At 41.5% G+C, this 15,644-nt stretch overlaps 1 protein-coding gene across 3 annotated transcripts in view; it reads left to right on the top strand.

Annotated features, from left to right (window-relative positions):
- The window catches only part of DLC1 (DLC1 Rho GTPase activating protein), a 221,154-nt gene that overhangs the window by 47,148 nt on the left and 158,362 nt on the right, over window positions 1-15,644 (top strand). For 2 of the 3 annotated variants that reach the window (XM_074228165.1, XM_074228164.1), the window contains 2 exons: window positions 6,633-6,788; window positions 9,310-9,462. In XM_074228165.1, the coding sequence (XP_074084266.1) occupies window positions 6,633-6,788; window positions 9,310-9,462 (309 nt within the window). The remainder of the gene's footprint in view (window positions 1-6,632; window positions 6,789-9,309; window positions 9,463-15,644) is intronic. The other variant, XM_074228166.1, reaches the window with a different exon arrangement.

Below are 15,644 nucleotides of genomic sequence, written 5' to 3'. Positions count from 1 at the left end.
GTACTTCTCTCACCTCTGGGTTATTCTGTCTGGTTTGCTTTGTTGGAAATGTCTCAAAGCTTCTCATTGGTTGGCAACCTGAATGATCTCATTAAGCAGTAGGCCCGGGGTTTGCAGGATGTGTTATCTCCAGTGAACTCAGAGAATCATTCTGGATTATTTCAATTGAGTTCCTTTATGAATGATGAATTTTTCTCCTAGAGACAAAAGTAAAGAGTTTGGGTTGTTTAGGCTGGGTTTGCTTTTCCCTCCGGTACTGATCTTTGGACATTATTGTTCAATACTGTGTCCTGGATATTTGTAGCTTGGGGGCCTTGGATGACCAGAATTCACAATGCAGTATGTATGTTTGGACTAAAATTCCTCAAACTATTCCTTTTCTTTTTCTTTTTTTTGAACAATATTTATTTATTTAAGGCAACGGGATTAAGGTCACCCAGCTAGGCAATTATTAAGTATCTGAGGCTGGATTTGGACTCAGGTCCTCCTGACTCCAGGGCTGGTGCTCTATCCACTTTGCCACCTAGCTGCTCCCTGACCATTCCTTTTCTTATAGATCTATGATTGGTTGGGAAATAAAGCATGGGACTCCTCCCTGTCCTCCCCTTCCCTAGACACAGGCTACAGAGATTGATCCAAAACATTCAGCGCTATCAACTTTGGGAATCAGTCCCCCAAAACAGGGATTTACTAGTCACAGTTTCTAGAATGTTTTCTCATATTATTTCCTGCTTGATAATAATACAGTTATACATTCGAAAAAGTCTAAGCCACCTAGAATCCTTAAGGCCTCTTTGTGCATGTTGTCTTTGAGGTCAGTCAATTTGACTTGTAAAAAATCATGTAGGTTTGTTTTGTTTTGGGTTTTTTTTAATTTCATGTTGATATTTCTCTTCTTTTTAAAAGTTTTCCCCAGTTAATCCAAATGTGCCTCTCTCCTACCCACCCTACCCCTCACCTCACTCTTTTATTTCTCTTCTGTCAAGTTATCTTCTGCTTCAACATTTTGTGTTTCTAGTCTATTACTTTCTTTCACTGTGCCTCTACTTCTCTGGAGAGATTCTTCATCAGATAGTCTTTCTTATATTACTCTGTATGTCTATTTGTTCAAACTCTCTGTTACAGAGATCTGTGACTGATGACAAATTCTTGAATTCATCTTTTAAATTTTAATTTTTTTTAAACATTTTGAAGTTATTTCTGGGAATTCACTATCTCATTGGGCAATTTAGAGGAGAGAGTTGTCAGAAGGATACTAGCTCATGAGCTGCTCTGAGGAACCTCTGGGGAAGAGGATGAGTCCCTCAGACTTGACTTGGTTTGTGTTCAGCCCTTGTTTTCTGCCCCTCTCCTTAGATTCTTCTCTCCTTTTCCTTCCCAGAGTTGGGCAAAATTAGTGTCTGCCCATTTCTCATGGGTTGAGGAGGAATTTAGTCTGTCAGAGGAATGTAGGAGGTGGATAGAGATACCCACAGCCAGATTTTGGGTTCCAAGGCTCTCGGGTTGCCTGTTTTCACTATGCCTAGCAACAGAGAAAACTAGGGGTTGAACAACATAAGAGGGAGCTTTGAGTCTTCAGTTTTTCCTCTCTTCCTAGGTTTTTTTTTTTTTTTGAGATTTTCCTTTCTGTTGTATTCCTGTATTGATCTCTTCTAGATTCAGCATTGGATACTGAGAATCTCATGCTCATTTTTTTTTATATTGAAGTTATGGAGTTGCTGAATACAATTGCTCAGATATTGTACCAGTTTCCTCACTAAAATCAAAAATAGATGGTCTCTAGTGACTAGGAATAGGCTTTGGGCTGGGGTTGGGCACAATGGCCTCTGAAGGTCAACTGGGCTTTTGTTGGGCTATACATGAGTCAAATTGTCAGCCAAGTCAGGGAGGACGTGCATGAGGGAAGGGAAATTAATGTGACATAGGGAGGCTGCTAGAGAGAAATGCACTGCTTCATTGTTCCTCCTGTGGCCATCTGAATGGGTATTATGTGGGATCTTCCGTTCTAGAGATACTAAGCCAGGTAGAGTCCTTATTGTGAGGAGGCAAAGGTGAACCTAGAGTCACCCCTGAGACTTCATGAGAGAGGCTCCATGCTTGGAAATTAACTTGAAAACATCAAAATCAATATTAGTTCCTTAGCCATGAGGACTGAAGTTAGGAAAAGAGAGGAGAAAGAGAGGACAGATTTGCATTAAGGAATTATCCTCATGTCAAGGAGTCCTGGCACCTGTAGGAAGAGACATGGGAGAGATGACCTTAATCCTTAATGGAGGCAGAAGCAGGAGTGATATTGCTAAAGGACCACCCAGACCAATGGTTCTTCATTTTTTGTGTGTGTCCTGGATTCTAGGACAGTCATTCTGGTGAAGGCCATGAACCCTTTCTCAAAATTATGTTTTTATATTGCATAAAATAAGGTACATATAAAGGAAGCCAAGTATATGGAAATGTAGTGATCCAAGTACCTTAGAAGCAAGTTGGGTCTCAGGTTAAGAACCTCTGACCTAGATAGAACAAGATCCTGGGCAGGGGCTTGGGAAACAGATGTCCAACCCAACCTGGAAGCAGGAGCTAATAGGGATGAGAGGTTCTAGACAGAAAGACAGACAATAGACAGATGGCTGCCATGGTTTGTGCTCCAACAGAGGCAGAGGCATCTCCTGGCAAGTGTCTGAAACCTTTTCATCACAATTTCACCTACTTAAAGGAAGGTCCCAAGGCCATGTCATCCTAGACCCAATGCTAATAAGCAAAAAAAGGTCTTACTGGCTGGCGGAGGAATGACTAATCCTTGAGCAGCCAATGACTCTGGAGACTGGGGTTTGCTAGTCATCGTGGATTTGGCAAGCTCTATCCCAAAGGGGTCAGAGGAAGGACAGGTCAGATCTAACATTAGGAAAGTGAAACCAGCCTGCTTGTGTGTGTGTGTGTGTGTGTGTGTGTGTGTGTGTGTGTGTATGTGTGTGTGTGTGTGTGTGTGTGAGAGAGAGAGAGAGAGAGAGAGAGAGAGATACCCTAAGCAAGTCACTTAACCTCTGTTTGTCTTAATTACCGGAGAAGGAAATGGCCAACTACTATAGTATCTCTGCCCAAAAAATCCCAGGTGGGCTCATGAAGAGTCTAATAGGACTGAAAACAAAAGTAAATGTGGATATATGCATAGACACATTTGTGTGTCTATACAGACATAAATAAATATCAGTCCTATTTGATTCTTTGAGACCCTAGTTAAGGTTTTCTTGGAAAAACTATTGAAGAGGTTTGCCACTTCTTTCTCCAGTTTGTTTTCCAGAAGAGAAAACTGAGGCAAACATATCCAGAGTCACACAGCTAATCATTCCCTTTGGCCAGATTTGAAGTCAGGAAGATGAGTCTTGAGGCCTAGTGATCTGTCCACTAAGGCACCATCTAACTGCCCAACACTTATGTGTAGTTCAGTATTTTATGTCGATTTCGATACTAGTACTTATATGGATCTGAGCGTGTGTGTGCAGACATGTCTGGGCTGCATATGTCTAGATGGACATGTGTTTGTGTGTATTTCTGCATTGAAGAACTGCACCAACATGTATTATATATATATACATATATATATATGTATATATATATATATATATATATATATATATATATATATATATGCCTGTGTTCATGAATACATGAGGTATACAGTGTGGCTATGTGGGTGTGGACATCTATTTAGCACTATATGTAGATGCATGTGCATTGGGTGGCTGCACATGTATGTGTGACATGCATACACATACAGAAGAGTGTCTGGCTGTATTTATCTGCATGTGTATTTTTCCTTTAGTCCTGTTGAGCCAAGAGTAGGTTGAATGCAAATGAAGATGGGGGGGAGTTGGGGGGAGGCCAAGGGCAAAGAGATTGGTGAAGGCTCTGCTACTAAACTGAGTCTGCTTGTCTTTTCTTTCAAGGATAAGGATCTGTGGATTGAGGAGGAAATGAGGTATTTATGGGTTGGTGAACACCCCAGAATAGTTGGGAGAAGCTCAGGAAGGTTCCCCCTTCCTCAGGGAGTTCAGGTCATCAGGCCCTGGGTGAGCATCTGCCTGGTCTTGAAGGACAAGGAGAACCACTTGGAGATGGGAGCGGGGAAATGTCTACGCAACCACATGTGATTACTAGTGTTGGGGAGAAGTGGGGCAGAAGGGCTTTGCTTCATCCCCTGATGTCACACACTGGAAGTCCAACTCAGATATCAGGTCTCTGAGTCAACATTCAAACAGGGTTTAGCAAGCAAGAGCGATATTTAGTCATTTAGTCATAGAGGAGAAAACGGCCAAGGTGGACTTGGGGTCCAGACATCAACTTCCCATGTATAGACATTCTTCTCTGACCATTCAGGGTGACTGGAACTCTCTCCTTCTTCATCCCTTCCTCTTGGTTGGTCAGCTTCCTTCAAGTATCAGTTAAATCTGGTATTTTCAGTCTGGTCTCCTTTCTTGGTTGAACATGGTTGCTTTCCCCCATGAGAAGATGACCTCCATGAGGGGAGGATGGTCTTTTGCCTTTCTTGGTATTCCTTGTACTTATTAGAGCATAAACCCTAGGATACAATAGATACTTAATAAATGTTGTCAATGGTCCCATGGAGAAGAGGCCAGACAGCTATACCTCATGCCAAACAGCTCAACCCACAGGTCCAGATGGCCAACTTAGCTAGCCAGACCCAGAAGGTGAGGCAGGAGGCAATCCCCGTTGCTGCCCATCAGGAGCTTCCTGTTGACGATCTGGCCCTCCTGTGGCCACTCTCTAACTTCCTGATGCCATTGGACTCCCAGGTTTGAATATTCTCTTAAGGCCGTCCCATGCTGCTTTATGATCTCTGATGGTCACATCCTACTGTTGATTCTTTTTATGCTTGTGACCCACTGACTCCCAAGATTCTTTCCAGACAAGTCATTCTCATGCCACACACTTCCACCACCTTGCCCTAAGAAACTCAGTTTTTGACAAAGATGTTACCTTTATCACTCATCTTAAATAATCTATTTGGACCAATATATTGGGTCCAAGGTACAGTCAGATAACAAGCATTTATTAAGTGCCTACTCTATACTAGGCACAGTACTAATTTCTCAGACTGCAAAGAAAGGCAAAAGTCCAATCCCTCTGCCCAAGCAGCTGCCTGCCTAATGGGGAGACAACATGCAAACAACTAGGTTTGTACAAGCCATATAAATGGAGTGAAGGGGCTGGGGTCTCCAAGGGAAGGCAGGAGTGGCATTAAAGGTTGCATTTCTCTAGCTCCTAGCTTAGTCATCCATGACTTTTATTGTTATGACTAATATAGGCTGGCCTACAGATAGTTTTTTAGTTTTCCTTTCTTTCATCTGTATCACTTCACACAGTCTTAGATTTATTGGGTTTGTCCAAATACATTATTATTATGGAATCATCAGCATTAGATTTTCATCCAAGCCCATATTTTCTCCCTCTGGCTGTCAGTGAATATTTAATGTGAATGTCCTGCCCTTACCCTGTCCTTGGCACATCCCATTGAGTCTCTAGGAGACGCAGAGGGACCTCAACAGCCTCTGGATCCACCTCCCCCACATTCCACCCACCCTACCCCTGAATATTCCCAGTGCTTGGTCTTCCAGGCTCTGTGTGTAAGCCTCAAGCAAGAGGAATGCTCCTCCCCAGCTCCTGAAGCAGACCATGGCAGGTTCAAACCCCTTAATTATCAGGATTTCTTCCTTAAACTGAGTCTAAATCTGCCTCCCACCACATGGCACACATCACATCACCTCTCCTCCACATCATACTCTTTTAGGAGTCACCAGTCTCACTGGTCAGTTCCCAAAGCCCTTGCTTGTCCAACTGTACCTAGTCTATTGGTTTCCCTCATGTCCCTCCACCTCTTCTCCAGAAGAAGCATCCCTGGCTTTTCTTTTGTTGTTTTTTCTAGAAAAGTTCCTTTTTCTAAATGTAGGAGAAGCAACCCATAGTGGAAGTTGAGCTAAAGTTGGAATACAATCCCAAATGAAGCCCCATCTCTGAGTCATTCTGTCTGTGGGCACTAAGGCAATCCCCATGAGCTGTTAACAGCCAGGACCTTGGCTCAGGGTGCCAGGTTGGCACTGTGTGGGTCGCTGGTCATTGTGCTGGTCACAGAAGATAGGAATAAGAAGAGGTAAAAGGCAGTCCCTGCCCTCAAGGAGTGCCCAGTCTAATGGGGCACCTAGCATGAACATAACTATGTCCATCACATATAGATTGGATAAACTGCAGGCTTCCTGAACAAAGTGGGGTTTTAGTTGTGACAAAAGAAGTCACAAAGGTCAATCATCGGATAGAGGAGGAAGAGGGTGCCAGGCCTGGGGCACCCTGGGAGGCAACCTGAGAGAAGAGGTGAAAGATGGAGGAGCTTGTGGGAGGAATCACCAGGAGGCCCCTGTCACTGGACCAAGAGTACCTGCAGAGGAGTGAGGCAGGAGACAACCACAAGGCTTGGGGGTGCTGGTTGGGAAGGGATTTAAAAAAAAAACCAAGCAGAGGCTTTAATGGTTGAGCCCATGATAGACAAGAACCAAAGCGCCCCCCCCCCCAGGATATGGCCTCTCAGATTCAGTAAAAAAAAAAAAAATGATTCTGTTCCTCAGGAAGTGAGAGAAGATCGAGGGAGAGGACGGCTTGACTCTATGGCCCTGCTCATTATGAAACTGGACCAGCTGGACCGGGACATCGAGAACGCCCTCAGTACCAGCTCCTCTTCTGCCAGCCCCCAGGGGCACCAACAGCAGCAGAGGCCCATTCTTGTGAGTCTACTCAGCCTCCTGGCTTCCCTCTGGACAGACTTCTTTTTTTATTTATATTTTTTAAATTTTAATTATTTTAGGCAATGGGATTAAGTGACTTATCCAAGGTCACACAGCTAGGCCATTATTAAGTGTCTTAGGTGGGATTTGAACTCAGATCCTCCTGACTCCAGGGTTGGTGCTCTATCCACTGCACCACCTAGCTGCCCACTGGACAGACTTAAAAAGTCCAGACCTTCCCCAAGGTTTTTGTTGCAGGGAACATCTCTCAAATGCCCCTCTTATTAGTCATTGTTAGCTCCCCTGAGCCATCCTGCATAAATCCAAAAGCAGAGCTCAACTGATGGAAGAGAAATGGAAGGTTAGGTTGGGCTTTTTTTTGGGGGGGGGGAGGTGTTGGAATGGGAGGGGAATGGGGGAGGGAACTAATTAACCAACTTCATGTTGAGTTATCAACTGCATGGCAGAGAGACTATAAAAGACCACTCGTTCCTTCCAAAGCCCACAACAGTGAAATAGGGACTCAAGATTAGTCCACACATTAATCCAATAAGATGTCTGGCAAAGCTTGTCCCAATGGCCCCTCTTTTATAGAAACTTATGGTCTTCCAATGACTTCCCAGGACAGGTTGAGAGGCATTATTCCTTTCTACCTGCCACAGACACTCAGGGCATACAAAATACAACCGTCTCCTTTCTGAGTTGGCTCATTCACTGCACGTTGTTGAGGACTGACATTTATATAAGGTTCTAAGGTTGGATATATATCCAGATATATATTACACATATATATATATATAAAAATTCTCACCTTATCCTTCCACCAACCTTGTTAGGTGGATGTTATTATTACTCATTTACAGATGAGGACACTTGGGCTGAGAAAGGTGAAGTGACTTTCCTAAAGTCACACATCTAGCAAGCGTCTGAGCCCGGATCTGAAGTCAGTCAGCCAGTAAAGAACTTTATTAAATATATATATATATATATATATATATATATATATATATATATATATATATATATTAATTAAGTATATAAAATAATATATAATAAGTATATAATATATTAAATATATACACACATATATATGTGTATGTATATGTGTATATATATATATATATATATTTCAGACACTATGCAAATATCCAAGGATTCAAAGAAAGGAAAAAGGGAGCTCAGAGTCTAACAGGGAAACAGGATTAAAACAACTGTATACAAAGATGACTTAGGTAGAAGCTTCCCAACCTGGCACCTTGCCAGTGCTCTCCTCCTATGCCATCTTCCTCCTTCTAATTAACTTTTTTTGTTTGTTTTTTACAAGATAATGAGTTAAGTGGCTTGCCCAAGATCGCACAGCTCATAAGTTTCAATTGTCTGGTGCCAAATTTAAATTCAGATTCTCCTGATTCCAGGGCAGGTACTCTCTTCACTGTACCACCTAGCTACCTCATTTTAATTACTTAAGAAATAGCAAGCACCCAATAAAAACTTTTAATTTCATTTCTTTCTTCATTCTTTCATTCCTCTATGGTTTGCCAATGCCCTTACACAGGAAACCTGGAAAGGATTTGAAAATGACCTGGATATGAGCAAGTATCTCTTGGACTAGACCAATCTATCTTTAAAGAAAACTCCAAGGCTGACCACTAAGGGCAGAGGCTCAGAGATGGCTGGGGAGGAGCTGGGTGCCAGGCTTTGGTAGGGGGACATATGTTGAATGAAGCCTCAAATCCTGGAAGGGGTGTGCCTATACAAGTGAGCGCATGTGTGTGCAGTTGTATTTGGGGCTGGAAGCATAATTCCTTATGGGTGGGTAACACCCTCCATAGATGCTGGCCATCTGTTGAACCATCTCTGGTGGTAGTCCTGGGAAGAACCAGAAGATGTCAAAGCCAAGACTTCATATTAACACCCTCGAACTCTGAGTCTGGTTTGCTTTTCCAATGGCCTCTCCAAGGCAACACAGAAACTTGTACATATTGGGTTGATACCTTGACTTCCTACCTTTGTGTTGTATAGGGGGAAAAAATGACTCCCTGCCTCCTTGGGCCATGATAGAAGGTAGCCATAGTGAAGAAGTTATTCCCTGAATTGAAACAAGGCTTCCCAAGAGTCTCCACCCATGTGGCCAAGAGTCAACAGTCAAATGACCTTGCTCTTGGACCAAAAACCTCTGCCATGCAAACACTAGGGTCAAGGCTCTTTGTGGACCAGCAGATTTTATTCCTATCTATCCTCAGAGAGAAGGTTAGGGCTGCAGTTATGTCACAATCAGGACTTTGCACTTGAGTCCCTTTCCAGGCCACCTACCCCTGAGGCTTGGTGCTGATAATGGAATTTAATCCACCATTGAAAGCCTCTAGAGCAAAAGGTGGAGGGGTTAGCTCTGCAAAGACATGTCCTGGTCATTAATGAATGACCTTCTTTCAATATTTGGATCCCAGTGTCTGGCACAGTATCTGGCAGTGTAGGCTCTTAATAAATGTTTATTGACTATTGATTGCCTAATATTTCACAGGATCAAGAGTCAAGAGATGAGAGTGGAGAGAATGGCAGACCATTGAGTCAAGACCAAGTGGATTTACCTCCCAATCTGGAGTCAGTTTCCTTAGGGACTGGTTTAGCCTCTATCTCCCCCACAACCAGCTCTGCAACCAAACCCAAAGCAACGGTGAGTTACAAAGGATTGAAACTGGGCTCTTCAACCTTGTCGTTAAAGCATGTGTGAAGATCAAATGATCCCTAGGATTGCCTTAGCTCCCTAAGGTCAAAATATACTGAGACATGCCCTCAAAATGCCTAGCAATGCCTAGGTGTGCCAGGATGCCCCGACTCATCCATGTGGGTTTGGCTGATGCATATCTTTGACAGGAAGGGGGATGATCCCATGTTTCCCCTTCAGGGGAACAGTTTTGTCTACCTCAGGAAAAGTTTCAACCAAGTTTCCCAATGGAGCACCTATACAGGCTTAGGTCACTGGAAAGGAAAGTGAAAAGATGGAAATCATCTAGATTTGTGTCCCATAGTCAGAAGACATTCTACAGTCATGATAATTGGTCCACTTCCCACTTTCTAATCAGAAGCAAGCACAACCCAAAAGTCCTGAGAGGTTCCATCTCAAAAATCCACTGGTCCATGATTTTTGGTGTAAAATACTTTTTATCATCCACTTATAATTTTGATTTTTTTCAACCCAAATGTATAAAGTTATGTGTATATAATCAAAGCCATCTGACTGGAATTGACCTCTCTGTCACTTTAAGCCTGTTCAGAAGATCTTTTGAGATGTTAACTCACTTCACATCTTCCCTTCTTGTCTATAGAATATCTATTTTAATGGATGTGATCTGACAAATGTGGGCATTCCTTCTAGTAGGGTGGTTCACAGTTCTGGTTTAGGTTTTGTCCATTGACCTGAGATGCTCCAGATGCACAAAGCATTAGCTTTAATAACTTTAAATGGTGAAATGACAGCATGATAAAGGGATGCTGGGAACATAACCTACCCAAATGAAAATCTATAACCTCCAGCCTCAAACCAATTTTCTAACTAAGCTGAATAGTTCTTTATTTTTAATTGATATTTTATTTTTCCAAATGCATGTTGTGAAAGTTTTTCAACATTCATCTACATACATAGATATATTTTCAAGTTTACATAATTTCCTTCCAGCCTCCCTTCCCACCCCGCTCCCCTCAGTGGCGAACAGTCAGGTGAATATGGTACAAACACTTTTGTAGTAAATATGCTTACAGATTAGTCATTTTCGGTATGAGGAATTAGGATTAAAGGAAAGAAATACAGAAGAGAAATGTTTTTAAAAAGTGAATGTGGCATTCAACAGATTCGGAAGGGGTTTTTAGTTTGGTTTGGTTTGTTTTTCTTCCTCTGGATGGGAATAGCATTGCCAATAACCAGTCTAATAGGGTCGTCCTAGCTCTCTGAACTGCTGAGAGGAGCTTCTTCCATCGAAGTTGATGAACTCCCAATGTTATTGTTAATGTGGACAATGTTCTCTTGGTGCTGTTGCCTTCTAAGTGGAGTATTTTTTATTAATATTTTATTTGTTTCCCCATTATGTACAATAGTAGTTTCTACCTATCGTGTTCTGTAAGGTTTGGAATTTTACAATTTCTCCACTGCCACTTCCCTTCCCTCCCCCCCCCCCCCAGAGGCAGTCTGGTAATCTCTACATTCTTTCCATGCTCTACATTGATCAAAATTGAATGTGTTGGGAGAGAACTCATCTCCTTGAGGAGAAAATCAAATATCAGAGATTAAGCTGAGTATTTTTTTGCAAGGTAAATGGGGTTAAGTGGCTTGCCCAAAGCCACACAGCTAGGTAATTATTAAGTGTCTGAGGTCAGATTTGAACTCAGGTCCTCCTGCCTCCAAGGACGGTGCTCTATACACTGAGACACCCAGCCACTCCTAAGCTGAGTATTTTTAAGGAAAAAAATAATCCTTTGAAAAATTTTAGCTCCATAGAAATTGACTATACAAAGAAGAGTTTGAGAAGAGTGAATTAAAAAGTAAGCGTGGCCCAAAGCCCACAACCCAAGAATTTATCAGTGACTTCACAAGCAAAAGATATACTCCTCTTCTTACAAGTCATTTACCCACCCAAAAGACATATAAATTATTTGGACTTTTGCATCCTCAAATGACTCTGGGGACAGGACAATAATTTTTTGCAACGTGTTAGTCTTTAATACACACCTATGGCCCATGCAGAGACTGTTCTTGGGGTTCAATTTTTTCCCCTCAACTTCATTTCAGTCTTCATGTATTTTTCTGAGTTCTTCATCATCATTTTTTCTTAGGCCAGCTAGATGACAAAGGGAATTTACTGTTAGTCCTGGAATCAGGACCTAAGTTCAAATATGATCTCAGAGAGAGGTAGCTGTCTAACCTAGTAGCTGTGAGACCCTAACAAATCTTTTAATACTTTTTGCCTCAGTTTCCTCATCTGTAAAAAATGAGCTGGAAAAGGAAATGGCAAACCACTCTAAGATCCTTGCCAAGAAAACTCCAAGAGGGGGATCACAAAGAGGTAGACACAACTGAAATGACTGGGAAATTGTCAACCATCTTAACTATTCCATTCTCTATTCTGAGTTTGATGTACTTTCTATATAAAACTGTGTGCACACATGTGTGCATGTATGCACACATGTGTGTACATGTGTTCACATGTGTGCATTGTGTGGAAGAGCGGTTCTGTGTGAAATATGTCACTCATCATAATTTCTCAGTGGAATTCTTGATCATTATTGGTTCTGGTGCCAATTCTAGAGTTTACTGGAGTAGATGTGAAGGAGCTGAAGAGTCTGCATTCATTCTTTTATCTCTTTTAACTGTCCTCTCTAGTTTTCATTATTTGCTCATTATCAAAGAATTCACCTTCTCAATCCTCTCTCCATTTTCTCTGAACCATTTCTGGGTGTATAGATTTGGGGGGTATTATTTACACCTTTATGCTTATGATTTATTTCTGATTCTTTATTATCTTAAATATACTTATAATACATTATATAACATACAGCTAGATGGTGCAGTGGGAAGAGTGCCAGCCCTGAAATTAGAAGGAATTTAGTTCAAATCTGGTCCTGGACACTCCCTAGCTGTGTGACTCACACCCAAGGCCATCTCCAGTCATCCTGATTCATATCTGGTCTCTAGACCCAGATGGCTCTGGGGGAAAAAGTGAGGCTGGGGACCTAGCACAGCCCCACCCCCCTCAAATTCAATTCCATAAGCATGTTATGGCATCACATGGTCTTCTTTGAGAATGAGGACAAATATCAATCATCATAGAATATAGGATATGTAATTAAATAATTATTTCTATAGAATTTATTCGTTCTTTTTCTGCCTATTATTTTGACCTAAATGTTATTATATTATTTATGTTTTTTCTCCACCTGACCTCATTCCTGTGTATATACACTTTAGCTGTAATTAGAACACCCTTGATGCCTGGTTTGTTAGTTTGGCCTGGGGCTTTGGCTGCCCACTGATGGGCCAGGGGAGGAACCATCAGGGCATTCTGGATGTCATGCCTCTTCTCTTTGCCCATTTCCCCCTTAATTGTTGATTCTACAGTTCACTGTCTCTTTGCTTGTCCAATCCCACATTTCCTGACATTCCCCTTCCCCAGCTCCTATGTTCCAGCTCCTGAGAGCACCATAGCTCCTCTCCTGGCTAATATTCATAATTGATTGCTCCCCTTTCCCCCCAAGTCCACCCACCAAGTATTTTCCTTGTCTCTTCAAGAGAATTTCAGGTCAGAGATGTTTTGCTAAGCTGATTCCAAACAGTGATTAGTATTTGCGATCTCCATTTCATATTATCCCCTGATTTTCATGTCAGACATCTCTAATGAATCATTATCTTCATCATCAAGGTCAGTGCTAACATTATATGGCATATTAAAACTTGCAAAATATTTTATACATTATCCCAAATAATCTTCAAAACCACCTAGTAAGGGAGACATTAATATTATCATCATTTCATGGGGGAAACTGAAGCTGAAAGTATACTCTCCAGAGCAGAGGCCTGGCTTTTGCATTTCTTTGTATTCCTAGTATTTAGTGTGATGTTTGCCCATGGAAGGTGCTTAATAACTGTTCATTGCTGGCTAACTGAATTCCTTTGCCCAGGGTCACATAGCTAGCTGCTGTTTGAGTCAGAATTCTCCTCCAGGTCCTCCTGACTCCCTGCCAGCACACCATCCCCTTTACCACCTAGCTGTGGAGCCTGGTGTAGTCTCTCCAGGAATTATCTGAAAGGTTTCCCAGAGTCTGGACAAGTGAAGTAACTTGCTCCCAGCCACACAGCCAAGATGTGCCAAGAGGCAGAAAATGAACCTAAATCCCAGGACCTAGCCTTGATAGCTACCTTTCTATTAGCTCCACCAGACTGAATTTCTTATGATTGGCAAATAATGCTCTGCTATTCTAAGCAGAACTACAATATATTAGGCCAAAATTTAAGAAGACCAGAGGTCAAATCCCACCTAAGATCCTGGGTGACCTCTGGGGCACTGAGCAAGTCACTTTACCTCTATCTGCCTCAGTTTCCTAAAATATAAAATGTGCACAATAACAGATAGCCCAACCTCCCAAGGTTACTGTGAGAATAAAATGAGATAGTATTTGTGAAGGACTTTATAAACCTTAAAACACCATGAAAATGCTAGTTATAAATGCTAGTTATTGTTATTAAAATGACAGAACTGAAGCCAGAAATGAACTGAGAAGTCATGAAAGCTCTCTCTCTCTCTCTCCTGAAGCAAGGGAGATGAAGTGACTTGCAAAAGGTCTCACAGTTCTAACTTCCTGGGATTCCAGGTCCTTTTCCTGACAGCACTCCAACCCACTCCCAAGATGCTTACTTTATAAAGGAGGCTCTGGAGCTTGACAGCCACTAAGCCTGGGTGATCTAAACCTTGCATTCCTTTCTGAGAGTATCCTGTGACTTCTGTTTGTTCTTTAATCCTATTGGTCCTAAAAATTCTTCTTGCATAGTTCCCTGTAAAATGGCATTTGAATTCTTCCTTTTTTTAGCATTTGGAATAACCTAAGTTCTATCTCTTAGCTTTGTCCCTGAGACCTTAAAAAGTAAAAACTAATTCTTTGACCTTATTTTTATTATATTTCTGTCTCTTTTTCCTGACTGGCCAGACAACCTGAGGATTATATTCCCCATTGAATTTTCTCCCTTATTCAAATTTTCCTCAGTTTGATCACCTATCTGTCCTGCTCTGTTCTTCCTCACTCTGGACATCTCATTACTGCCACCAGGACTCTGCAGTGATGCCAGACCCTCCTTCCCTGATTTAAAAGCATTTGAGCCCAATTTGACTGATTTTGGGGTACATCCAGTTCCTTTTCTTGGTTGTTATTGGCAGCACTTTGCTATTTTCTCTAACAAATGCTTCTCTTCAGGATCTTTTCATCCACAGTATTTGTCCTCCAGTTAAAATGTCTTTACCTATCCCTTGCTTGCTGACTTCCTTGCTCTTTCCTTTTTTTTAATTTGAAAGATTATTCTCTTGGGAGGTCCTTTAGTCATTACCCATTTTTTCTTTTTCCTTATTTGTGACTTATTTATATGTTAATCAAAATCTAGTTATTTAAGAGTCCAAGGAATCTCATCAAGTTAAGGAGAAAAGATTGTGGATGGGAACAAAAAGTTGTATCAACCATGAGAGCAAATTTCAAAAGGCTTAAAAAGAATATAGGTAGAATTCCATGGTCAAAAATTCTTTAGAGGAATATAGTTCAAGAAGAAATGAAAGAACTCAAGAACAAAACTCTGAAGTCCAAAGAGAAAGATTTTTTTAAATAAGAATATAAGGAGTTGTTAAAAAGGGACCTCTCCCACCAACTTAAATCAAGTAAGGGCAGGTGGTAGAATATAAATGCAAAACAAATTGAACAGGTAAGAAAAATACAGACAACAAGGGCATTATTTTATCTACACTATAATGAAAAAGGTGATAATGATAACTGACATTTATATAGCACTGAAAATTTTTGAAACTGTTGGACATGAAATATCATTCCACTTGTGCAGTAGTGACCAAGGTAAACTAAGACTCAGAGAGAGTTGACATCTTGCCCAGGTCCTGAGTTGGTTGGTGGGATTAGAACCCAGGCCTTCCTGACTGCACATTTAAATCTCTTTCCACTGGCCTTAACTACCTCTCCAAAGAAGGGATAGGAAAACTGTTCTTGGTGCTCTTATTATCTCTGGGTGGATGAGATGATGATAAAGGGCAACACAGAGAAGGAAACCCATTTATCTCCATCCATGCCTATCTAGGGAGTGTATGGATTTCATAA

The sequence above is a fragment of the Macrotis lagotis genome, chromosome 3 (genome assembly GCF_037893015.1).
Source record: "Macrotis lagotis isolate mMagLag1 chromosome 3, bilby.v1.9.chrom.fasta, whole genome shotgun sequence".
In the NCBI taxonomy this organism is placed as follows: Eukaryota; Metazoa; Chordata; class Mammalia; order Peramelemorphia; family Peramelidae; genus Macrotis; species Macrotis lagotis.
The sequence above is the reverse complement of the archived record's forward strand: the minus strand, read 5'-3'. Positions and strand labels throughout refer to the sequence as shown.